At 46.7% G+C, this 26,420-nt stretch overlaps 1 protein-coding gene across 2 annotated transcripts; it reads right to left on the minus strand.

Moving 5' to 3' along the window:
* Positions 1 to 4,350: 4,350 nt before the first annotated feature.
* Positions 4,351 to 25,961, minus strand: LOC146191776 (alpha-tocopherol transfer protein-like). Of its 2 annotated transcripts, XM_084602281.1 has the most exons (6): positions 25,617 to 25,961; positions 23,105 to 23,231; positions 21,122 to 21,373; positions 8,185 to 8,378; positions 7,128 to 7,238; positions 4,354 to 5,968 (listed from the first exon to the last, which is right to left on the minus strand). In XM_084602281.1, the coding sequence occupies exons 2-6, from the start codon at positions 23,187 to 23,189 to the stop codon at positions 5,780 to 5,782; spliced, it is 831 nt and encodes a 276-aa protein (XP_084458407.1). In that variant the 5' UTR covers positions 23,190 to 23,231; positions 25,617 to 25,961; the 3' UTR covers positions 4,354 to 5,779. The 2 variants fall into 2 exon arrangements, with proteins under 2 accessions (XP_084458408.1, XP_084458407.1); XM_084602282.1 differs by lacking the exon at positions 23,105 to 23,231 and having other exon boundaries at positions 4,351 to 5,968.
* Between the last annotated feature and the right edge of the window lie 459 nt (positions 25,962 to 26,420).

Consider the following 26,420-nt stretch of genomic DNA (forward strand, 5'->3'; position numbering starts at 1 on the left):
CCTTGAAGGGTCTAAACTCACTCGTTTAATAAAGTTTTTTCCTCCTCCTCCTCCTCCTGCAGAGCTATTGCCAAAGGCTGTGTGTTCTGGCTAGCTACGTACTGTTGCAAGAGCCATCGCTTCATTGACAACGACCGGCAATTCCATTGCCAAATTTTAGACGTTTTGGGATCCATTATGATTGTGATATTGTATACCCGATGTGTTGCAAAGGGCTTGAAGCATCGTTTCTAGCACTCCAAATCTCACCTCGAGTTTCTTATTCAGGTTCAATTCAAAGTCTATGATTTCATCCTTGACTAATTCTCTAAATGCCACGTGCTTTCTGGCTTGTCCAATTACACTAGTGTCGTCTGATTTACGTTTCGCGGGTCTAGCCTGATCGATATTCATTTCATCTGAGTCGTCACTGTCCCCGCCACAATTGCTCTCGCTTGCCCCACCGGGGCCCCGTATGACGGGCGGCCTGAGCATCGGAGATGCCGGTGCAGGTATAGCTTTTGCCTCTTTTAACTCTTTAATTACCTCGACTAGGGATTTGAGGGTTTCTTTAATCTCTTTGATGTCTTCTTTAATGATTCTGATTTCTTTGCTATGCTCGGCTTGAGTCTGTTGTAATTCCGAAAATTCCGAGTTTTTTTCTTTGGAGACCCCGCTAGCGAAGCTGACCGACTTACCGCCTGCGTTATCTTCTTCATTCGTCTTTGCTTGTCCGGCCGGCGTCTCCCCGGGCTTCGGCCAGTGGTTCTTGTCGTTCTTGGGTGGCGGTGGTTGTGGCGGCCCCCTGTTCTCGCTCTTGGACCTGGGCTCATCTCTGGTGACGGATGCGCTGCAGTCTCTCGCACGGCCCGTTGTGCCCGCGGCGTCGCCTCTTCCTCTCGATCTGCCCCGGGTTTGCGTTGGCTCTTGCTGCTTGTTTTGAGCCTGTATGGCTTCTTTCTCTGCTTGTCGGACTTTGAGAATGTGCGGGGTCCGGTACATGCTTCTGCAGCGGTTGTGCCCCAGGGGGTAGCAGCCGCCGCACAGTAGGCATTGCGGCTCGCAATCTTGTTCGTGCCCCTCCGGTGGATTAAGCATTCTGCACCCTCGGCATCGAGGGCTGGTGGGGTCCGGGCAGACGTCCGACCGATGTCCTAGGTTGCCGCATGCGTAGCACACATCGAATTTATTTTTGTAGAGGTTGCACCGGTATAGCAATCCGTTGAACCACACCTCTCGCGGGACTTCTTGGTCTTCGAAAATGATGAGCACGGTTTTGGACTTTTTCCCGAGCCTCCTCGCTCCAACGTAGCCAGGGTTATCTCTGAGTCCCTGCCGAATTTCCTCCTCCGTGACGTCCAGCGGAACGTCGTATATGACGCCCTTGCCGCCCTCCGGCATGGCCGCGTGAGCAGTTGCGTCTATCTCAACTGGCCCGATTTTTATGGTCGTAATTTGCTCGTACCGCTTCGCCCTGCCGAGCTCCGGGGTCATAATTAGTAGTGACTGATTCTTCGGGTTGGCGATGAATCTGTCTTCCCCGTTCAGGTTGAGGCCTGCAGCCGTAACCAGGACCTGGCGCAGCTTTGGTCCCGCTTTCCTTGTCAGCTGATCGGCGCCGCCATGCGGTCTCAGCACTACGCGGAACATCTCCTCCGGTATTTTCGATCTGACCGTGCCTACGGATGTGTGGGCAAGTGACCTTCCTATCGCGTTTTGCCGCGATTTGGCGGCCTCGGTCCCTTCGCTCCCCTTCATGGGTGCCTCCTTCTTCGCTTGGGACGCTGCGTCGCATTCCTTCACATATCTGCCTCCTTGCCGGCGGAACCATGCAGTTTCTTCTAAGGCCTCAGCCGCCTCCATATTTCCGTCCTTACTAGTGTCAAAGTTCGGCTGGTAGCTTTTCCTCGCCCTGCCAGTCCATGCCGTCCACGCTCCGAGGGTCTTCCCTCGAGGGCGGCTAGGCCGGACGCTAGGCTCAGACGCTAGGCTTAACTTGGCGGCGTTGTTGCTCCGAACTTCAAAGTATCGTAAAGTCCAAATTGGTGGTCCCACATTTTAGAGAGTTGGTTCCACTTGATCATCGGGACTTCCGAAAATCGGTCCGAAGTGAGATGTTGCTGGGTGCACCCAAAAGCCGCCGAAAAAGGCCATTAACAGCAGAGCTCGACGTGGCAGCGTCTTCATTCCTCGGCGCCACCTGGCGTCCCCTCACCACCTGGGAATCTTTAACGTGCGCTGACATCGCACAGCACACGGACGCCACTTCGTTTCGCCTCCATCGAAAGGCAGCCGCCGTGGTCGGGTTGGAACCCGGGAACTCCGGCATAGTAGTCGGGCGTCTTACCACTGCACCACCCCGGCGGGGCAATGAACCCATTTCTGGGTACTGTTGCAGCTTGAGATGGGCAGGCCAAGAATGCGGATTTGCCCATTTGAGGAAGTGATGCTGTTGCCTCCGATGTTAAAATGGATCTGCATACTGGGGTTGGTTTTATGTTTTCCGTCGATACTATTCAATTCTGTTTTATGTGGTGCGAGTTTGAGGCCAATTTTCGTTAGCGTATCTTCAAGACAAAGAAGGGCCGCCTGAAGTTCAGTCTGCATAGAATATTTGTTTACGTAATCCGCTGCCTTAGTCCGGACGGTAATATGATCGGCATATATAGCGAATCTTGCGCTTGTGCCGAGTCATGGCCAAGTTGAACAATACGGGTCCGAGAATGGAGCCCCCTATCCAAATAATTGGTTTTGGGCACCCATCTCGGAGCTTTGCCATGTAGCTGTATGGGTCTAGATGTCAAAAAATTGCGGATCCAGATTTGGGCACGAGTACTAGGAAAGCGTTTGGCGAGTTACTCCAGGATAACCTCATGGCGAACATTGTCAAAGGCTTTGTGTTTATCGACAGCCAGGAGATAGTCAGGTAGCGCTTTACGATGAGCTCTATTCAGAATTCTTCGCAAAAGCCGAAGACAGTCATGAGTTCCGAGGTTAGGGCGGAAGCCGGCTTGAGCTGGATGAAATCCAGGACTGATGTATTCAATGTATTGACTAATTCGGGTATGCAGCAGGTGCTCGATGAGTTTACAGAGATGCGAAGTCAGGGCGACTGGACGCAGATTACTAGGAGTTTGGACGGTACCATCGCTCCTGTCGCGTGGCGTTCATTGGCACGCGTTCATGTGTGGGATTTCAGATGGCAGGAATGCTAGACAGAAACACATCTCGCGGAATATCGCGGAATATGACACATCTCGCGTACAGATATCGCACACAAATCTCGCGCACAGGATTTTGTTCCATCAGCATAGAAAGGCTTGACCTTAAACTCACACAAATTGCAATGGCAAGCGATTTTGGCAAGCATGGTCACGTTACAGCTGGCGGCGAAGCTGTTGGCGAAGCCAAACAGCGAAGCGCGGCGGCGCAGCGAACAGCGAAGCGACGGTCGGCAGCAAGTGACGTCAAATATTTAGGCGTAGGGCTGGAAGTTATAGAAGTCGTTGACTTGTGGGGCATGGTAGAAGAAAGAGAGGTGATCCGACGGCGCGGTCACCAAGGGCAGCACCGGTACTGGGGGTTTTCTCGCCGCCCGTTTCGCTGGCGTTCCAATGTTCTCGCCTGGGGCGGGCGTTTGATTTCTACACATTGGGCGTACGCCTACTTGAAACAATTTTTTGTTTAATATTTGCTTAAAGCATTCGAGGGAGCACTCGAGGGATGTGTGTGTGCGGGGGGGGGGGGGGGGGAGGTCACATCTTCTGTGCTATGTTGCGCAAGGTTTTTCAACTGGTAGTAGCTGTTATGCTTGCTAATATGCTTCCAACAATTTACCAAGATACTTAATTCGTAGACTAACAGTCTAAGTTCCAGCTTGCTATAATGCATAATTGGGCACTGCAGCCTCAAGTGGCCACTTCTTTCGAGGTACTTGCATATAGAAAAACGGAATTCATCCGTCACGTCTCATTGCTAGCACTTCGCTCTTGCTAATTTTCTAGATGTGTAATGCGCATGTTTCGTTGTTGGTGGTTGCTCCTGGCGATACGGAGCTGGGACTGGTAGGTCGCTGTCGCTTGCGGAGGCAGCTAGCCTGCCACCATAATTTTATCTGCTGTAGGCCGTCATTGCACCCGCTGCCGTTTCGGTGGTAGACGACGGCTGTTGCAGAGCCAGTAGCAGGCCCGTGCATTTTCTTTTCCTTCTTCCTTCAGTTGCAATAACGATGTATGTACTTCGTTATTTGCATTTTACGGGATAGCGTATACAGATCGCTCAATCTAAAAGGCGCCACCGCCACCTTAACTCAGAAATGAGACACACGTTTAGGGAAAAATACTTTAATCAGTCGAACATTTGCTAAAGCGTCGAACACGTTTGTAGCCATTGGGCTTCAAACTTGTTAGGCGGGGATGCAACGAATATAGACTCCGCAGTATGTTTGATGCCAAGCGTGCTACAGGGGCAGCTATCGCACTGGTTGGACACGTATGATTTGGTAACGTGTGGATTTATATGCATGAGATTACAGTACTAATAAAATGAAACTTTCAACAATTTCAATCAAACATTTTGATTCGGAAAATGAAAAAAGCAGTGTTAAAGCTGCTGTCGCATCTACTCTTGAAGCAAAGCTGAAGCATCCTGGTAATGTTTTTATAATTTGCTTTCTCATTGTCACACAACAGTTCAGGACTGAACAAGGAACGTAATTGTTAAAGTCGTTCTGTCCCTAACCCTGTTCAGTCTTTTGCGAGCACTATAGTTCACCGAAAAGAAACGTTTGTACATGTAGAATACTGCCACGTGGTGGTGACAAAGGCAGTGTTCTAAAGACTTGGATTTCACTGAAACAAACTCTTCATTGGGCTGACTTGCTTTCGCAAACAAATAAACAACCTGCAGCGGATAGCAGCAACCGTGCTCGCTGGTCGTCAGTCTAAGGAACTCCAGTTGGATTTGGATGTGCTTAATTTAAGGTCGGAGCAGAAACATCTAGATGAACCAGCCAATTGACATCCGTAATAATACGAAAAGAGGTGTTTGCCTGCAGTCATTTCAGACTAGTCACGGCGTATCACGCACTAGAAAAATGTGGTACAGGCGTGTTTCGTGATACTGAGCATGAAAAAAAAAAGCAGATAGTTCGGAGGGTTACTAACAAAGTGATAAAGCCGCACGCTGGCGGCTGTTGCATAAACAACAAATAAAGATTTCAAAGGTTCGCGGCAATATGTAGTCTTCACCTGAAAGATCTGCCGACCGCAAATTTTCAAATTAAATCTTAGAATGTTAAAGCTTCCCTATAATCGCAGAATTCTGAGCACATGTCGAATACAACAATTATATGCTGTTGCCTCTTGTCTCATTTGGAGGCGGCAATCTTATAAAACAAAGCATCGATACACTTAAAACCAGTCATGTTTATGTACATTGGGGTCATGTCCATGTTGTTGCCGCCACCCTTGCCTTCTGCTATTCATCGTAATGAAGACATCCAAGCTGCCACTTGACCTGTACCTGTATGCTTTCCTGATTGCTTACGTCATGCCAACCGCGTCCTTCCTTAAACTCACCATGATTGACGCATGAGCAGAGAATGTCCTTCTTAACCGCTATATCTACAATCCATGCAGCATAAATGGGAGTTCTAGGAAGTAGCAGGGCACTATCTCAATTTAGGTTCAGGTCTAATTGCGCAGGCTGAAACCGTTTATTGCCACATACGATGACAGAAAATAAAAACACGAGAAACTGACAGCTGTGCAGCCAGAAAAAACAGCTGCGCTTCAGTCCTCTAGATGTGGGTATTTTCTTTTCCGTAACCATACTGACTCACTTCCTTAAAGTAATCGTTCTTGCTCAGCAAGTCCTTTTCTAGCGCATCGTAGTCAAAGCTCTCGAAGGATCCTCCGGCTTCTTCGGGAAGAACATCAGCAGGCACCACATCAAGAAGTTTGTTCAATTCGTAGCCGATGAGATGAACCTGGAAAACAACTAATATTACTCTCTAAAAGCCTTAGCAGAAGGATAACGTAGCAAAAATAAACAGCTTCAATGTACTTAGAGGCCTTTATATATTTTTTTCTCTTGCAAACCGCACCTACTTTGCATCAACATAGGTGTTTCTCGGTTTTCTCAGAAACCGAGGTGGTTTCACTATAAGGCTTGCAATGTGCTAGGCAATGCTAAAGTGCTAATAGTATGCTAGAAGCTACAACCGCAATGTCAGCGCTCCAGAAGCAACTAACAAAACCATTTTAATTTTCTTATGACAAAGAACGAGTCTTTCTTACCAACTTTTTATCCAATGCGCTTATGATGCGTTCTACGTTATTATTCTCGTATTGCAGTGAATACCTAAGGTGGAAAATTTAATAACAAAGCCACAGCCATAATGAGGCAGTATATGTGACTAATATCTGCCACCCTTTTTTGAAGAAAGCAAAGAATATGAGTATAGATGATAATATTTCTTTCATATTGGTCCAGCCCTGCTTCCCATGTCTGTACGGCTGAGCATCGTGTAGTATTGTCCTCACTAAAAGCTTGATCGACGACTGTCTGACTGCCACTGGAACCTGCACTCCGATCATCGCGGTGCACCCCATAATGTGCCGTTTGTGAGCCCTTTCTAGTGAACTCTGCCACCTCCCAGACTAACCGCTTTTTCTGCTTATCTTTCCTAACCCCCGTTCATTCAATGCACTGAAGTGAAACGGGCGTCACGCGATATTTTTGTGAACTCCCAAAAAATGGCCGGATCATAGCCTGTTTTATGAAGCCTCTTCAGGGATTCGATCGCTGTTTCGATTACTTTGTCACTGTCGAAATCTGTTTCATAACTACGTTCTCAGTATTGATTTCATAAGAGCTTTTGGAGAAGCACACAGGCTTTCTCCTTAAGCTTGATCTTTATTTTTACGTCATGTAAGATCAGCACAACATAAAACGGGCCTGTAATCTCGCAGCGTGGTAAGCTAAGCGGCTTGTTGGGCGAATTAGTTGGACATTGTGGTAAAACAGCGTTAGAAACACGGACAGAATGTGTGTCTTTCTACTCGTCCATGTTTCTAGCGCTGTTTTAACATAGTAGCAAGCTAGTTCAGAGCACTGAGAGATCAGTAGGAAAAAGGTCTGCTTACCCTTTCTACAATCTTCGCGCTCATGAAGGGCCTGGTGATTGCAAATAGCGTGTCAAACACAACTGAATCATTTATAATGTAAACTGCTTTCACACGCACAGGGAAGCATTTCTACAGGAAAGGAGAGAAAGAAAAAGGCACGCTTTTGTACACATTGCAACAGCGAGTGAGTTAGTCAGTAGTTTTTAATAATACACACTCTTGGCTTCAATAATTTGCTGGATAAATTGTACACTATCCGCCAACTACAGCACAGGAAAATACCTTAGTCCTTTCTACAAGTTGGTCAATTTTTATGTCATGGTTTTAATCAACTGAATGGCTAGTGGTCATTCTTCGGTACTTCGGCGAGGTCTTATACTTTCCAAGCGACTTGTCTCGTTGTACATTTGTTTTGGTAGGGAAGATACTGGAGTGGAAGGCAACAGTATTGGATCAAAAAAGAGAAAAAAGGAGCATCCGTTGCATTAGTGTTCGAATTTCCGCCTTTCTTTTCGGCACATTTCATAAAAGACATTATGTGAAGTCCAAAAATAGACACATACACGGACATATTTGATATAAATTGTTACGTAGGGGCCGCTGTTCTGACGGGGGTTGTTGGCTTTTCTGGCCATCATCTAGAGAACCATAAATATAAAAAATGATACAACAGCTTAAGTCTACCCTGGGCTACTTTGTCGAGATTTTATTTACACATTTTTATTCTCGGATTGTTTATTTACTTTCCTTTTTGTGTCTTCCTTGCTTTCCCTTATTTTCCTTTTATTTCTTTTCCTTTTTTATTATTTTTATTCTTTTTTTCTTATTTCCCACAAAAGTTTATCCGAAGATCAGTGTCAACTGATCATGCCTTCAGGATCTGCCAACACGCACACATACAGAAGACGTAATGATTATTCAATCACCCCACTTTCCACACCCTCCTCCCCCAACGTGGCGGGCTTGGTTAGCATCTGACCAGCTGAATGATCAGTTGGCCTTGGTGACCCTGGCCCAGGACATTCTTGACGCTTAGTAATGCACTGAAAAAGTTATTTCTTCCTCCTCCCTTTACCTCCGTAATATGCAAGACCTTCTTCATGAGAAATGGAGTCAGGTGCACCATGTGTTCCAAACCGATGCCATTGTTGTCGAGCACGAACACTATGCCTTGCTTTTGGACGTCTTCGTCTAAAATCAGCCATTCAACGAAGATCAGGCAGGCTTTGATGAATTCGATCATTGTGCAGACTGAAGAATCCCAGGGCCCTGGCAGAGAAGCATGGCAGTTCTTCTTAAGAGCCAGTGCGAATAACTACAGAACTCAGCAAAAATATTTGTTTTTGTTATGAGATAAATCTACCTCCACACATGATGACAAAATAGAATGGAAGATGTTTATTGTCCGCTGACACTCTGCTCGCTTGTTCTTGGCTATAACGAAATACTTTATCCATTAAAATATTTATGTGCGGAAGTCCTAAGCCATTGTCTTGTAGACAAGAAATTCACCGGGAATATGCCTTTATGATGTCTGTTACGTCCATGTAATTTCAAGGCGGAAGCCTCGTTAGCATAAAACCCAGTGGCGTCAGTGTCTGAAAAAAGGCGTCCAGAAAACTTCAGTTTGATCTAGTATGTCTATGGCGTCATCAACCTGATTTCAATCCAGTAACCGGGGCAAAATAAGAGCGAAATGACGTCACGCTATAACGACAGTGATTATTACACAGCATGATGTCTCAGTTATCGACTGCAGCATGCCTTAAATGGGCTACCTTTTGACCTAATTATTTGAACTTGTGCGTCACAGGTGCGATTCGAACACACAGTCTTGGGTTGCAGGTCAAACACGCCACCGGCTAGGTCATCCAAAGTACATTTTCGTGACTTGGTCTATGAACCTCGTAATAGAAGCTCGTACATGAATCGTGAATAATGCTTCTACAATCAACGTGAGCGGTACTATTGTGGTGCCTGGGGAGTGAGATGAGCAATGGAAGAAGAGGAGATGTTGGAAATTTAAGGTTGAAAGCGAAGAAGGGGGATAGGGTCACGGCGGGAGACATTTTGAACGAAAAATCATAACCACACGTACATGCATGTATACGTGCTTTCGCAGGTCATATAGATTGCAGGAAAGGAAAAGGTATATACATACTGCCCGACTGTCCAGCTGGCATCTTGACAGCTCTGGAATGGAAGGTGACACGCGAATCGAACGCAGGACCGCTGGATACCGAGCCAGAAATGCAGCTGCCAAGCCACGCTGGGGCATTCGTATGACTGGGTCGAAATCGGTGCTTTATATTTTATGTCGGGTGTCCTTTGACATAATTTAACAGCTTACCGCAGTATATCATGTATGTTTTAGATGAGTTGCGATATAATACCGGCACAAGCTGCAACAGTAGTGAGTTAGCGAATAGCAAAGCACTACATTAGCGGGATTGTAAATCGGAAAGGGGAGCCACACGAATCAATTATCGTGGTCCCATGGTGCATTTATAGGCAGAGCTTAAGGAATGGGCAAATTATGCGCGGTGAAATATGCTTGTGCAAAAGGGGAACACGCCCACATCACCCATGCGCCCCTCGAGGAGAGCTGGTCGCAATATGGCGGCGGCATCGGCGGCGTCATGAAGACGCCTTCTTTAGGCCGATCAAGAACTGGAGAAGCAGCTGAGTGCAAGATGTGGGCGATTATGTAGAGTAGGGTCTAATTGCACACGTACAAATTTATGCCCCACCCATGTTTTTATCTCATCATATTGCACAACTGTAATACCTGAATAGCTTCGCTAAAATATCGCATTACTCAGTATTGTAAGCGTCGCGCATACATAGGCTAATATAATTCTCCTGAACGCTAAACTCGGCGTCCGATGCTTAGCTTAGGCAAGTGTTTCTCAAATGGCGTTCGCGTACCCCAATCGCTCCACGACGCAATTGTCGGGGTCCGTGAAACCCAATCTTGTACATAAGAAGAAGAAGAATACGAAGAAGAAGAAGAAGATCGCGCGATGGCCCTGGCCTGACTAGATACTGTCTTGTAGTGTTAGAAGCACGGTGGTTCAAAGTCGACTTTCGTTTATCAAAGCGAAAGAAACGCAAGAGCAGTGTGCGGAAATGGAGAGCGTGCACGAGAGACGGGAAGAGATAGCGTTTACGGCGTCTGTTAATGCCAGCATCGGTGTAACTCCAGCTCTGGCTGCACTGCTGGACAGGGCTGCAATGCAGAGCCTCGTGCGTCCGACGAGTGCGCGGCGTGGTGGCGGGGAGGAGTCGCATGCTTTTTGGGGTATGTACACCACCATAGAAGTGTCGCCTCTCCCCCACGTCATCCGCAAACCATGGTGCGCTGGATTATCAAGCGCGTGCTTTTTAGAGGGAGGCTAGTTTAGCCTTGACTCACTCCAAATTCCGCGACCTTCTCCCGGAAGTGGCAAGAGTGCGCACAGGATCCCCCCCCCCCCCTCCCCTGAATGAATTGGGTCTCCCACCACTTCCACTAGCCAAACATCCATGACCGAGATCTACTGGCTTAGGCTTCCAGCGTACCACAACAGTGAACGACCATTACCAACCCTTAGCGACTAAGTGAACCCCACGTAACATCAGTGATGCCATTTGATAAAACATGCAGCCGAGCGTTGCTTCACTATTACGGACTACACTACACGGGTCATTAGACCATGCTGCTTACAATCATGCACATCGGAAATATCGCAAACTGAGAGCAGAATTGGATCATCTAGCTGATATCCAGAAACGCCTGAAGGATCGAGAGACTAGTGTCGCTGCGAATTGGGGACGAGAGACGAGCTTCCGCTTCTCAAACGTGGTTCAACACAAACCAGTGCCATGTTTGTTAGTTTTTCGTGAACACAAGTGACACACCGTACACTGAGGCTTTGCAGTATCTCCCCACCTGAATGAAGAAAAATACTTTCTGAAATAATACAATGGGCCACGTTCACTGGACTGTCAGAAGTTTTGTTGATAGGACTTTCCACCAGCCGCGATCGGAAATTTTGAGCGCGAGCAGTTGTCTCCAAATTCTATCAAAAGATCTCAACCAACCTTTTTTTATCGAATAACTTGAGCCAGACGGTGTTTCTGAGTGCCTTTCAACCGTAATCGTTGAGAAGTTCACTGTTCGTTTTCTTGAACCTCATTGTGAACAACATGGAGTCTTAAGAAGGCAAACATAATGAATTGAGTAGTGGGCTGTGTTCGCGAATTTCTTGAAGAAATGGAAGCCGTATTCTTTTTTTTTTGGTTACTGTAACTGCACTGCGGTTACCATGCACACTACGAAGGGAAGCTTGATGTGGTTAGGTTTGCTTTGTGGGGTTTAACGTCCCAAAGCGACTCAGGCTATGAGAGACGCCGTAGTGGAGGACTCCGGAAATTTCGACCACCAGGGGTTATTTAACGTGCACTGACATCGTACAGCACACGGGTACCTTGATAGAAACTTATTGAAAGCTCCATGCGCGCCAGCTATACAGTGTAGCTCTGTCAAAATACGGCATGAGCTTGGGCAGCAAGGTACACACAGTTAATTGCAATGTTCCTTTACATTATTGTTTAACTATTTATGTTATATTTATTGGTTAATTATTTCGCGACTGTACAATTGTGCCCAATTAGAAACGGGAGTTTTCGCGTCTCCCTCCGTGTAGAGGATAGAGGCGGCGGCGTTTGCCGAGGTTCCCATTCTGTATAAAATACGAGCTTGTTTCTCCCTAACGCCTAAAAAAACTAAAAAAGAAAGCGAAGGAAAGGAAAGGAAGCTTCATGGTACGGCGAAATTGACCAAAAATAAATAACCAGGCAGCTAGATTAGTGACCTGGGGTTGGGTAGATACCCGCTCGTACGGGTCTGCCCAGGACGAATGGCATAAAACGAGGGTGTGTCGATGTTTCCTGGTATTCAGAAGTTGAAATGAGGGGTGAAATAATATAGCGATTCCAAAATCTATTCCATTCGCTCGACGATGACGTCAAAATTGCGCATGAGGTGATGATCACGTGAACTTAGTTATGACGTCTTGTGACGTCCTGCAACGCAACCTTATTATGCACAGGTTCAAATTTTAGTCAGCCAATGGTAGAGAAGACGAAAGAATGGAATAGTTTTCAGATGGAATAAAATCGTTATATTATTCCAGCCCAGGCTCTCTTCAGATCATCATCATCATCGTCATCAACATCATCACCATCTGCCGGACCATACCCACTGCAGGGAAAAGGCATCTCCCATTTTCTTTCAAATAACCCGGTCCTGTGCACGAAATAAGCACGATCGCGCTTATTTCGCATGCTAGCAAGGTGATGTTAAAAATCCTGCAAGGTAGGCTGCAGCAGTATGTGGATCGGGAGCTTCCGGACGTGCAAGCTGGGTTTCGCAAGGGCAGAGGAACTAGAGACCAAATTGCCAACCTTCGCTGGATCATGGAAAAAGCAAGAGAGTTCCAGAAACCCATTTACTTCTGCTTTATTGATTATGCGAAAGCGTTTGACTGCGTAGATCACAGCAGATTGTGGCAAGCTCTCCAAGAGATGGGAGTTCCAATTCACCTCATCTGTCTTCTCAGGAACCTTTATGAAGGGCAAGAGGCCACAGTCAGAACTGGGCATGGTCTTACTGATTGGTTTCCGATTGAGAAAGGAGTGAGGCAAGGCTGCATACTGTCGCCCTGCCTATTTAACCTATATTCAGAGTACATCATGAGGAAAGCCGGTCTGGACGAGTCTTCAGCTGGAGTGAAGATTGCTGGAAAACGTATCAACAATCTTAGATATGCGGATGATACCACTTTAATGGCAGAAAGTGAAGTGGAACTCAAGATACTTCTGATGCGCGTACAAGAAGAGAGTGAGAAGTTTGGGCTTAAACTGAACATTAAAAAGACGAAGATCATGGCGTCTTGCCCTATCAAGTCCTGGAGCATGAATGGACAAGAAGTGGAAGCTGTGACAGATTTTCTGTTCTTGGGCGCCAAGATTACCTCGGAAGGAGACTGCAGCCATGAAATTAGGAGACGCCTGCTTCTGGGGAAGAGAGCAATTGTTAGCCTTGACCGCCTAGTAAAGAGCAGAGACATTAGTCTGCCAACCAAGATCCGTATAATCCGTGCTATGGTCTTTCCAGTTGTGATGTATGGATGCGAGAGTTGGACTGTGAAAAAGGCTGACCGCTGTTACGTTTCTCCACCCACAAGTGGGACAGCTGACGCGGCCACCGCATAGCAACAGGCAGAACCGCGAGCAGATCGGCCATTTCGGCGCCGTTCATCGGCCGCGCAACGCTTCCTCCCGCCGACAAGTCTCAACGTGTTCCTGCCACGCGCCAAATGTGTGTGCGTGCGTTGTGCAAAAGCTGGCCAAGCCTGGAGCTCGAGGGAAAGTGCGTCGCCCTCTCCTGTCTGCAGGAGGTGGAGGAGATGAGGTCGGAACACCTGCGATTGAGTCATTCGCCGTGAACCAACATGTTTGGCTCTCCCTTTCCTGTGAGGGTTTACCCTTTCCCTGTGAACTGGAAAAACTATAAAAAGCAGCGGCCGACTCCGCTGAGATAGAGACTACTTTGACGCGCCGTTGAGGCGACGCTAGACACCAGCTGTGTGAGAGTGTCTGTATTCTCTCCGGGTCAGCTTCACTGCCCGTTTCTTCCTGATGTTACAGTAAAGGTTGTTTCGTTAAAAGACGCCTCGTCTTTGCTGGGACCGTTCATGCCGTCCGCCGTCCACGGAGCCGCCAGGCCAACGCTACCGAGGGGCCGCGCGCCGCACGTAATAGCTGGCAGCGGTACGCTACCCCGGCACTCGCGACCCAAATGCAACAATTGGTGGCAGCGGTGGGATGATGACGACCAAGCCGTAACCGTGGTTGGAGGGACGAGCCAGGCGATACCGTCGTCCAACAACTGGTGAACAGCGGAGAGACGAGGACGACCAAGCTGTGACCGTGGTCGGTGAAACGAGCCAGGCCTGACCCAGGTGCAACATCTGGTGGGAAGAGCGGAGATGTCACAGGCGTGACCCGTGAATCAAAGCAGCTCAGCGGAAAGGCGGGAGCAGTGCAACGAGCCCTGTGTGATGACTGGTTGCCTGCAGCGGAACGACTGCGTTGGATTCTTGGCTGCGAGGTTTGGTGAGTGCGGGACTTTCTTCTACTGAGTTTTGCCAGGCTTTTGTTAAGTAGAGAACAGAGCTGGTAATTGTGTTGTCGTTGTTGCTGGGTTAATTGCAGCAAGGCAATAGTGGGCAGTAGAGAAGGCAGCATTCGGAACAGCCATGAATTTGGATTTGAAGTCGTTGCGCAAACCGAAATTGCTGGAGCTTGCGGAGGAGTTGGGTCTGAATTTGTCAGACAAACTCAGAAAACTAGAAGTGTTAAAGGCTATTCTTGAGTTGGAAGCTGAAGATGACGAGCTTTTGGAATGCCTTGAGATCATTGACGAACGTCAAGAGGATCGTGTGCGTAGGGAACGTCACGAGAAAGAGGACGCCCTCGTAAGGAAACTGATCCAGCTGGAGATTTCAGCACATCGAATGAGCGTGGAAAAGTTTGACGCTTTCAGTGCCATTCAGCGTAACGGTTCGATACCGCGAGACGGTACGCCACCATTCCTCATCGCCGAGGATATGGTAGATTATTTGGCAGACTTCGAGAATGTCTGTAGAAGTAAACGCTTCGAGCGAGGTAGTTGGGCGCTGAAGTTGGTAGCTCTTCTCTCCGCTGAAGCGTCGGAAGAAATGAAGCGATTAGTTGGCGACCGGTTGCAAAATTACGATGAACTAAAAGAGTCATTGCTGATACGATATCAGATAACGCCTCATGATCTTCGGAAGAGATATGAGAGCGAGAAACATTGTGACAAGTCATACTTTGATTTGGCCTATCAGTTGAAAGCCGCTGTAAGTGAATGGCTAGACAGTGCGGAAATTCCGAAGCAAATCGAACTTGCACCGGAGTGTGAGACACAGCTTGGGGAAGCGGCCGAGCAACGTGACCGCAGTAGTGAGCCGACCGATTCTCGAACAGAAGAGCATCGTGTTACCTTGGTCGAGCCACTAGCTGAGACGGTTAGCACATGCTTAATCGGCTGGAAGTCCGAAGTGACGCCGTTAAGCGAGGTGAACTGCACGCCGACCCAAGTAGCTGTAGGAGATACAGTTCCATCAAATGAGTGTGGGGAACTGATAATAGCTGAACCGCCTCTCGAGTTAAATGCAGAAGCTGGTCTAGAGCGTGGCGGAGATGGAAATCAGCTAGGAAATGAGAAAATCAGCTGTGTTGTAGAGCAGGGCGCGCAGAAAAGCGAATTGCCAATCAGGGAAGCTGCGCAACCCGCGAGTTGTGATCAGCCAGGGCAGACCGACGAGGAGTGCGCGTCCGCTGTAGACAGCGAGACTTGCGAAGGCGACAGCGAGCGACCAGAGCAGAGTCAGAATCGTTCGTGCCCTGATACCACGCTAGGTTGTATTCGCGAAAGCAACCCCAGTGCGAACGCGGACGTAGCACACATGACCCTCACGCTATCCGAAGCGCCCCAGCTGTCGAAAGAGCTTGATCGTGCGCCGGTTAGCTCTGAGCGAGGTGACGTGAGTGGCGAGCCGCCAGAGGAAATGCCTAGCTTGAGGGCTGGCGTGAGCAGTTGTCGTTCGGACTTGACGGAAAGTGAGTCCTGCGCTGCTGGCCGCGATGCAGACGCGGCGCCGCACTTCGACGACACCCGTGTCCTACTAGCTCCGGTTACCGCTAGAACGTTGACCGCTAGCTTGCCAGAGCTCGCGCCGAAAGAAAGTGGGACTAGAGTATTCAAGTGCTGCCACCGAAAAACGCGGAAAGGCAGGCGCGAGAAAGAAGGTTGCCATCGTAAGGAGAGCAAACGATTGCAGAAAGAAAGCGGAAGGCTAGTATTCCCGTGCTGCCGACGAAAAACGCGAAAGGGCAGGCGCGAGAAAGAATGCTGCCATCGTAAGGAGAGCAAACTCCAAAGATTGCGAAAAGAAAGCGCAAAGCATGTGTTTCAGTGCTGCCGTAGAAAAAAACGGAAAGGCAGGCGCGAGAAAGAATGGAGCAAGTGGAAGCTATCGCTCAAAAGAAAGCGACTATCCCAAAGGCAGAAATGCGCCCGTGCCCAGAAAATGCGTGACTGGTGCGCCAAGCGTAAGGAGAGGGATAGGTTGTTTAGCAAAGCTAGTGACTTATGCTCATGCGTTTCTTTGCACAGAAACAGGAAGGTACGGTTGTTCCGAGAAACGGACAGCCGAAGCTTTAGTGAAAAGGGTGATCTCAACGGTAACGCCGATGGCTTAAGTCGGAGCCCATAACGTAAGAAGAAGCCTCAGTTTTCACTTCTTGGTGTTTTTCTTCCTGGCATAGGATTTTGAACATTTGTATTGTATTATCTTTGTTTGAAGTGCTGTTTTGAAAATACGATTTTCAAATTTGTGGACGCGTTCCAAGTGCTGCTAAGTTGCCCTTTAATGTAGATGGGGGCATAAGAGGGAAATAGTCTGGCAAAACTTAGTGAAGTTTGTGCCGTGCTTGCTGGCTGACCGGTTGAGTTTTTAGCGTGGTTGTGACGTTGTGGGTTGTCAGAAATCTCTCCTGAAGACAAGTTGCAGAGTGCCTTGGAAACCGAACTTGCCAAGGACTTCTTCAGGCTGTTTGAGCTCAAGAGACACTGAGTCGGACGATCCCGGCTAGCAGCAACATCCCGATCCCTCCGGACAGCGGATGCAGTCCCCTGCCCTTCGGGATCTCCCTTCCCCGGCGGGGCAGTCTGTTACGTTTCTCCACCCACAAGTGGGACAGCTGACGCGGCCACCGCATAGCAACAGGCAGAACCGCGAGCGGATCGGCCATTTCGGCGCCGTTCATCGGCCGCGCAACGCTTCCTCCCGCCGACAAGTCTCAACGTGTTCCTGCCACGCGCCAAATGTGTGTGCGTGCGTGTGTGTGCAAAAGCTGGCCAAGCCTGGAGCTCGAGGGAAAGTGCGTCGCCCTCTCCTGTCTGCAGGAGGTGGAGGAGATGAGGTCGGAACACCTGCGATTGAGTCATTCGCCGTGAACCAACATGTTTGGCTCTTCCTTTCCTGTGAGGGTTTACCCTTTCCCTGTGAACTGGAAAAACTATAAAAAGCAGCGGCCGACTCCGCTGAGATAGAGACTACTTTGACGCGCCGTTGAGGCGACGCTAGACACCAGCTGTGTGAGAGTGTCTGTATTCTCTCCGGGTCAGCTTCACTGCCCGTTTCTTCCTGATGTTACAGTAAAGGTTGTTTCGTTAAAAGACGCCTCGTCTTTGCTGGGACCGTTCATGCCGTCCGCCGTCCACGGAGCCGCCAGGCCAACGCTACCGAGGGGCCGCGCGCCGCACGTAATAGCTGGCAGCGGTACGCTACCCCGGCACTCGCGACCCAAATGCAACACCGCCGAAGAATTGACGCGTTTGAATTGTGGTGCTGACGAAGATTCTTAAGAGTTCCTTGGACTGCCAGAAGATCAAATCAGTCGATATTGTCGACCATAAACCCTGACTGCTCATTGGAGGGTCAAATTCTAAAGTTAAAGCTCAGCTACTTTGGTCATCTGATGAGAAGAGAGGAGTCGCTGGAGAAAGATTTGATGTTGGGAAAGGTTGAGGGTCGCCGGAGAAGGGGTAGGCAGCGAACGCGATGGTTAGATGGCATTCTCGAGGCATTGCAGATGAAGCTATGTGATGTTAAGAAGATAGTGAGAGACCGGAAAGCGTGGCGTGACATGGTCCATAGGGTCACGAAGAGTCGGACACGACTGAACGCCTGAACTGAACTGTGCTAGCTGCATCCACTTGACCCCTGCGAACTTCTTAACCTCATCTGCCCACCTAAGTTTCTGCCGCCCCCTGCTACGCTTTCCTTCCCTTGGAATCCTGTTTGTTACCCTAAGCGACCATCGGTTATCTTCTGTTCGCACTACATGTCCTGCCCATGCCCATTTATTCTTCTTAATTTCGACTAGAATATCAGTAACTTGAGTTATTTCCCTGACCCACTTTGAACGCTTCCATACTCTTAGCGTTACACCTACCATTTTCCGTTCCATGGCGCTTTGCGTTTTCCTCAACTCAAGTATAACTCTTTTCGTTAACCTCCATGTTTCAACCCCATAGGTCAGTACCGGTAGGATGCAGTTGTTATACACTTTCCTCTTGAGTGATACCAGTAAGCTGCTTGTCATAACATTTAAGTACCTTTTAAACGTGCTTCATTCCAATCGTATTCTCCTAGTTATTTCCCTTTCGTGGTCCGGATCTGCGGTTATACTATACCTGTCCTAAGTAGACATATTCGTCTACCACTTCCAACGCTTCGCTACCTATTTTAAAGTGCTGTTCCTTTCCCAGACTCTTCAGTATTACATTAGTCTTCTGCATATTGATATTTAAGCCCACCTTTCTGCTTCTCCTATTTATATCATTTATCATTATTTGCAGTTGGTCCCCCGAGTTACATTACAAGGCAATGTCATCAGCGAATTGCAGATTACTGAGATATTCTCCATCGATCCTGTTTCCTAACTACTCCCATTCCATGCCTTTGAATACATTCTCTAATCAAGCTGTAAATGGCACTGTGAGATTGTGTCTCCTTACCTAACACATTTCTTAATTGCAATTTTATCACAAATTTCTTTATGCATAACTATTGTTGCTGTGCAGCCGATATAGATATCTTCCAGCACTTTCACATATGGCTCGCCTACACCCTGATCTCGCAATGCCTGCATGACCGCTGAGGTTTCGACCGAATCAAATGCTTTCTCGTAGCCAATGAATGCTATGTATAGGAACTGGTTATATTCCAAGAAATTTTTTTATTACCTGGTTTATAGTGGGGATATGATCAATGATAGAGTACCCTTTCTGAAATCCTGCTTGATCCTTTGGTTGATTGAAGTCTAAGGTTGTCCCCATCCTATTAGCGATTACCTTGGTAAATACCTTGAATGTAACTGATAGTAAGCTGATTGGTCTAATTTTTCGAGTCCTTAGCGTCGCCTTTCTTATGAAATAAGATAATGTTAGCGTTCTTCCATGATTCCGGTACTTTCGATGTCTTCAGGCATTGCGTATACAGGGTGTCCAGTTTTTCTAGCACGATATCCCCTCCGTCCTTCAACAAATCTGTAGTTACCTGATCCTCCCCAGCTACCTTTCCCTTTTTCATGGATTCTAATGCTCTCTTAACCTCGTCCTTCGTTACTGGCGGGACGTCTGATTGCTCTTCATTACAGTCGCTTTCATTTTTGCCCTGACTACTGTGGCTGCCGTAGAGGTTCGTATAGAACTCCTCGGCTACCTTGATTATCTTGTCCATGTTAGTAACAACGCTTCCCGCCTTGTCCCTCAGCGCATACATCTGATTTTTGCCTGCTCATAATTTTCTCTTTACCGCTTTCAGGCTACTACCGTTATTCAGAGCATGCTCACTTATCCCCATGTTATACTTTTTATGTCGGCCACCTTGCGACTATTGGTTTGCATTGATATCTCTGCCCGTGCTATCCGGTCGGTTGGATTAGAGACTTTCATACTTTGGCGCTTCTTAATCAAATCTTTCGTCTCCTTAGACAGTTTACCGTTATCCTCTCTAACAATTCTACCGCTTACTTCTATCGCGCACTCAGTAATGATATCTCTGAAATTATTGTCCATTGCTTGTGGGATAAGGTCGGCTCCCTCGGTTAGCACTGAGTATCTATTCATCAGCGAGAGCCTGAATTCTTCTTTTTTTTCCCCCTTACCACTAATTCGTTGATTGACTTCTTCCTCACTAATCTGCTCCGCTCACTCTTCAAATCCATATTAATTCCAAACCTTACCATCTTGTGGTCACTGCATCGCACCTTTCCGATTACGTCTACATCCTGCATAATGTCGGGTTTAGAATAGAGCATGAAATCAATTTCATTTTTGTCCACTTTCGTTTTTTCCATTTGCTGAAGAGGGTATTCATGATTCGTAAGTTATTGCGTTCAGCAAACTCAACTAGTAACTCTCTCTCCCCCCCCCCCCCCCCTGCTATTTCTTATTCGAATGCCAAAGTTGCCCACTGCATGGCCTCCAGCTTGCTTTCTACCTACCTTTTGAAGTCGCCCATCTGTACAGTATAATGGGTTTTTTACTTTCCCCATTAATGATTCTACATCTTCATAGAAGCTTTCCACTACCAGGGTATCATAACTGCATGTAGGTGCATATGCTTGTACAACCTTCAGCTTATACCTCTTATTTAGCTTAATTACGATGCCGCTACCCTCTCATTAATGCTATATAATTAATCTATATTACCACATATATCCTTTGGAGTACACTTTTTGATGGGATCTAAAGGTTTCTGGTTCAATACCCATTTCCACCCTTCCATCTCAAAGGAGCTGTCCATACTGACAGGTCCTGCCAACTCGGCAATGTCATGAGGTGCATTGGTGTCACACAATCCGCCGATTATAAAATGCCAAATGTGTCATCCGTCAACTGCCAGCTGCCAGAGAAATGAAATTTCTCGCTCGCCGCACGTCCGCCGACACCAGAGTTTTTGAGAGAACGAGAGCTTTATTGCGGGATTACAAGATAACAATTTTCATCATCTTTGGGAAAATAATTGCAGCCGCCAGAAAAGGGAAAAAGGCGAGACTGGTGCAAAGGACCGGAAAGTTTGAGAAAGACAATATAATAACGTAATAGATGGAGAGAAGAACGGGCAACTGCAAATTTCCCCGATTGGTTTAACCCCAGGAATGTGGCACGTGTAGCGACGCTCAACCACCAGAATTGCCTATGGCACATCCATGCAACATGCGATGCTAGAGGTCGATTAGCCGATTACACATATACGCTCAGGCATCAGCCAGGTCATGTCGCAATTCATCAATATGGTAATATAGCAAAGATTTAGAAGCCCGTGCAAGAAATGAACATATTAGGAAAAGGGAAAGAGAAGACTCACCTCCTCTGAAAAGCAGGACGCCTCGACCGCTTGCATCTCGCTTTCGTGACACAGCTGCGAGCTTGTTCTTGCGGCAGATGTCATCGTACAGCATACTGGATGGCAAAAAGTCGTCGAAAATCTCTGGTGCCTCCTTCCTCACTCTGAAGTACTTTTTTATGCTTTCGGCTGTGGCAGCAACGTCGTATTTTCGTGAACGCAAGAACTTCAGCAGGAACGCGTCGTCTTCTGGACAGCTGAAAGATTCTTCATCTAACAATGAGCCAAAGGAAAGAATGACCGAAAATTAAGGAGAAGCGGAATTTTGCGTATGATGTGATTAACTGATTAACCATTAACGAATAGCCGATTTGATATGCATCCAACACGAAAACTAGAGCAGTAATAATTCCTGGAATGCGTTAAATAGTTAGCGACCTAATTATAAAGGGAGCAGGTACGCGTTCTTCCTATAACTATTCGGGCGAGAATTGAGGTACAGAGGTTTTGACTTGGTTACACAAATTTCACGGATGCTTCCCTCAACACGTCCCGCATGAACGACAGAACACGTGCAAAACAAAGCCTGGTTGTCATTCACACCATGCCACCCTGGGAGCACTGTCACATTGAGAGTGAAAAGAAGTGAAAAGGGGAGAAACTGAGCCAACCACGCAAAAGATTTCCCTCATACATTGTGATGCAATAAATTTGTGCCTAATCTTCATCTAATCAGTCTACATTACACAGCCCTAATCCAGACGGCTATAGTAAACAAATGTGGTCTCCCACGGGCACTGTTTAGTGTAAGCGGTAATCTCTGTATAGAAGAGAAGCTATCAGCCAGGCAACATGCACCGCACGTGCCTACTGACAGGACACTCACCGGCCATCCAAACTGGCTTACACAAACGAGAACAATAATACGAAGATAAATTACGATATTGAGGTAAACAATCTCTTCAAAAGCGTTAACAATTATACCGTCTAAAGAAATAGTCCAGGACGCGAATAGTACCAGGTGGTCTTCACTCAATAATATTCTATCCCGGCCGTGGCGGCAAGGCGCCTGTGGGCTGTGCGATGTCAGTGCACAATAAAGAACCCCAGGTGGTCGAAATTCCGCATCCCTTTACTAAGGCGTCCCTCAAATCTGAGTTTCTTTAGGATGTCAAGGCCAATAAACCAAACGTAAAACAGAAATTTCCATTGCGCGGAAACATCAAGTGAGCAAATAATTAATAAACAGGTTTTGCAGCCTAAGATTTAAAGAGTGCTTAGCTACCCTAAAGAACTGCGCGATGATTTGATCAAGCTCAGACGCACAAGATACAGCCAGCTTTCCGCTTACCTGAAAGTAGCACTTACGTTAGATTTCAGCTGGTTGCAGGACAGGAAGAGATGAACAAAGAGGCTGACATTATAAGGGTGAAAAATGCCTTGGAGCATTTTATGTAAGAAGTGTCAAAATACACGACACGACGATAATTTATTGCCTGATAATTTTTGAAGCAATGATTCATCACACTGCTGTTAAATAACGCAGCAGCACTGAAGGCAGGTCGCTACACTGTGTCGTTTACCAAGGTGCGCAAGCCAAAGTGGTAAATGTTTGCGTCCGGCACCTCAAAGCCATGCGCCTGCGCCTCTTCCTAACAAAGGACTCTGAATATTGTTGGTTTTGATTTTCTGGGGTTTGACGTCCCAAAACAGCTAAGGCTATGAGGGACGACGTAGAGAAGGGTTCTGGAATTTGCGACCATCTGGAGTTCTTTAACGTTCACTGGCACAGTGCACGGCACACACATACACCCCCCCCCCAAAAAAAAAAAAACAAAAAAAAAACACGGAGAGGTGTTTGTGTCCTGTCCTATGGCCTGTGCATCTTACAGATCTCGAGTATAAAAAATTATGCAGAAAAACAAAAAAGAAAGAAGGAAATCGAGTATTTAAGCTTGATTCGGATAAAGCTTTGAAACAACAAATTGAAGTCAAGATACAAACCGGACATTAGAGTTCTGAGTTCCTTTATGGACTGCTCTACGAGTTCCGCCGTTTCCTCAATTTCTTTGCCTGCTGCGTTCTCCATGTCGTGTTTGGACTTTATTTGAGTAGCTGAAAACTGAACCAGCTGCAAAGAGAATTAGTCATTCTTCTATCATTCCCAGATTCGTTATGAAAAGCCGACATAACAATTTTTCTTATAACTACGCGAGAGATTTTCAAGGTGACATGAGGCAAAATTTAAGTTCAGGAATCTTCCAGGTATGTACTAAAAGACGTTAAGATCCGCTGACGGCAGTCCTATTTCACTGATGCTTTGATCAGTTATCGATTCAAACTACCTGGAGTCGAATACAGCTCCAGCCTCTTACTCATAAGCAGATACCTACCTGTTCCTTGTTCATGAGCGTCCACTAAAGTGCCAATGCATGTGCCCTTGGTAGCCAATTAAATAATTCGACTCCATTGTGGTCCCAGTTTCCCTCAACAACCGCGTCTCTTCCGGCAAACAGCGAAGCGTCTTTCTATCGCTGCTGTGTTTGCCTTGCCTCAGAATTTACTGCGTTGTCCAAGCGGCCACCGGTCACCTCTATTCAGATTACATACCTTGCCTATCCCAATAACTGTCTACTTTTCAAATCGAAAATCTCTAGCGCTGTTTCAACGCCCTTCAGCGCCCTTCGAACGGCTTGTTGGATACCTACAAAAAGCAAAGGCTTATATTGTTGAGAGGGAGACAGCAACTCCTTTCAGTCTCGTTGTTAATGCGGGGGTCGTCGAGAAAGCAATTGGGCTCCAGCCATGTCCATCTGAGATCATGCCCAGCCCAATTGCTCTATTTAGAATAAGCGCCCTCGGTTCCACCAAAACACTGTGAAGAGAAATTATATATATATATATATATATATATATATATATATATATATATATATATATATATATATATATATATATATATATATATATGTGTGTGTGTGTGTGTGTGTGTGTGTGTGTGTGTTCAATTTAATGCGAAGTTCTCTATTGTAACTGAAACTAGAACTTTATTCCGCTGTAAGATAATATTTCGAGGAGGTCAGTGAAGTATGTGTCATGCCTGTTGAGCTTTTGAGTCCTTACCCCCATCGTGCAGAGCATCTTACCTACGGGTGACTATCGAGCCACGAATGCTGGCTGGCTGGCTGGAGTGTTGGAGAGAAGGGGGACGAAAGGGGAGGTGCACGTGCCTGTTAACTCCCGGCGGAACTGACACAGCCACTGCCAGCGTAGAATGTTTGTGCAAACACATATAGCAAGATCTCGGCATAACGCGAAAGCCAAGCGATTCAAAGCAAGCATAGAACATAAAATGACGTTCGCTATAGCACATCATTGCATAAAGATAATGCGGAACTCTTTTGACGGGCATATTGATATACCACCGTTTATTTCCTTTTATTATCATTAAGGAGCGTAAACAATAAAGATAGCAGTATTTGTGTCCCGTCCATGGTTTCTCTGCACTTCATGACATTTGAGAGTTTTAAAAAGTTTATGTTATAAGCGGGGAATATCTTTTTACTTTCGCTAGACTAGTTATGGCAGATTTTTTTTTTATATTGCAAGTCTTTACATTTGGTAAAGTTTCTGATTACACATTAATTGATTCGAACATGTTTACATTTTAAGCGTGAATAGTGGGTATGAAATAATAAAATATAACAAAACAGGCGTAAAAGGAATGTATAATATAAGGGACGTAAAACTTCTTTTTCAAGCTGGAGTTTATTACTGTTTTTATCTGTTGTTTTAAATCATCCAAGAATCGAATAGTTTAGTACACAACAAAACAGATAATTGTACAAGGGCATATTAGCAAGTATGTGGGAATGATAGCAGATGCAACGCATAAAAGCTGTGTTTTAGGTGTAATGCAGCGTATGTCACTTTTTTGCTAATTACAAGCCCAATGATTGAGAATAAAAATGTCCTTCTATCATGTACTCAAAAATGGAAGAGGGAATCACGTGCATATATTTCCGGTGAGGGTGAAATATGCCAGCTTGGTCTCATAAATAGATAGTTTAAGCTGTTTACTTTAATCCATATATTTATTTTCCAAAACGAGCTGCTCAATAGACTAATCATTAAAAACATGAGTTGCACGAACAGAATAAAGTTCGCCATCCCCTTTGGCACAGATAGACGGCAATGAGATGAACAACCATATCTTGCGGTCATTCTCACTACTACTATCAGCCAACTACCGCCACTAGTACCAGCACAACTACAAATATTTTAAAAGTACTATAATTTGGTGATCTTGAAGACAGCTCTGCGATATGGAAGACGCTCATTGCAGGAATGCCGTGACCTATGGGACAGTAAATACACATACCCATCCAGAAGCACACTGCAGAACGAAGAGCTAGCGAAAAGTTATAAGCACGCAGCACAACAACAGAACGCGTCACATGGTGGTTCCCGCCGTAGCAGAAACGTATTAAACAGAAAATTAAGTGAGTTTACTAACCAGGACAGGTGATAGAAGTGGAATGACGCAGATGATGAACGTCGTACTACAACGGCTGCTACCACCTCTGTGGTCACTTTTAAACGAGCCACCAGGAGGACGTCACTTTCACAAACTTCAAGAAGGCTGAGATGTTTTGAAGCCACGCACTAGTTTTCGGACCGGGACTGGAAGATAAAAAGTGGTGTCCAGCAAGCTGTCTCGACAAATAATAGCAGCCTCGTGTGCTGCAGCAATGCAGAAACAGTGCAGAGCCGCTTGCCAGAAAGCCGGAAAACAATCTGCATGGGGGAAAGGAAAGCAGCCAAGGTGGGCGTTCTTTAACCGTCACCGATGCGATCGTGGTGCCAGTTGCAAATGTGCACCAGGAGCCACTCGCTCGCACGAAGTCAGTGACGTCAAGCAGGGAGCTAAGTTGCGAAACCGTGACAGCTATTATCGGGTCAGGCCTGGTTAAGCGAACGGGAAACAAAATAGACAAGACGAAAGTCCTCCAACCATCGTCGCTTCCGCCCGTGTTCTCATGCTTGGTCCGGTTTTTCTGCTTCGCCAGCTCTGCGACACCGTACACCGACGGCCTTGAACGACAGCGCAACGCGTTGGCCCGTGCCAGAGCCGGGCAGGCGAGTAATAGGTTCTCCTTTGTTTCGTTTATTTTGGGCGGCTCACGTTATTGAATAACATTCGCGTGTTAGGACCAATCAAGCATGTTGTACTGAGCGATGTGTTCAACTCATCCAGCTATTATTATTATTATATGCCTATCACCCGCTCACATATTAAATGGCCCTGGCTTTGATAAGT

Source organism: Amblyomma maculatum, chromosome 4 (assembly GCF_055883805.1).
Source record: "Amblyomma maculatum isolate TAMU_Amacu chromosome 4, ASM5588380v1, whole genome shotgun sequence".
In the NCBI taxonomy this organism is placed as follows: Eukaryota; Metazoa; Arthropoda; class Arachnida; order Ixodida; family Ixodidae; genus Amblyomma; species Amblyomma maculatum.

Excerpts from the sequence above, each read along its gene's own strand:
- LOC146191776 (XM_084602281.1), bottom strand. The coding sequence starts at position 23,189 with ATGGAGAACGCAGCAGGCAAAGAAATTGAGGAAACGGCGGAACTCGTA. Across the intron at positions 8,379-21,121 it reads CGTCCTGCTTTTCAGAGGAG|GGCCCTGGGATTCTTCAGTC; the intron begins GTGAGTCTTCTC and ends CTTCTCTGCCAG. Across the intron at positions 5,969-7,127 it reads GCGCGAAGATTGTAGAAAGG|GTTCATCTCATCGGCTACGA; the intron begins GTAAGCAGACCT and ends GTTGTTTTCCAG.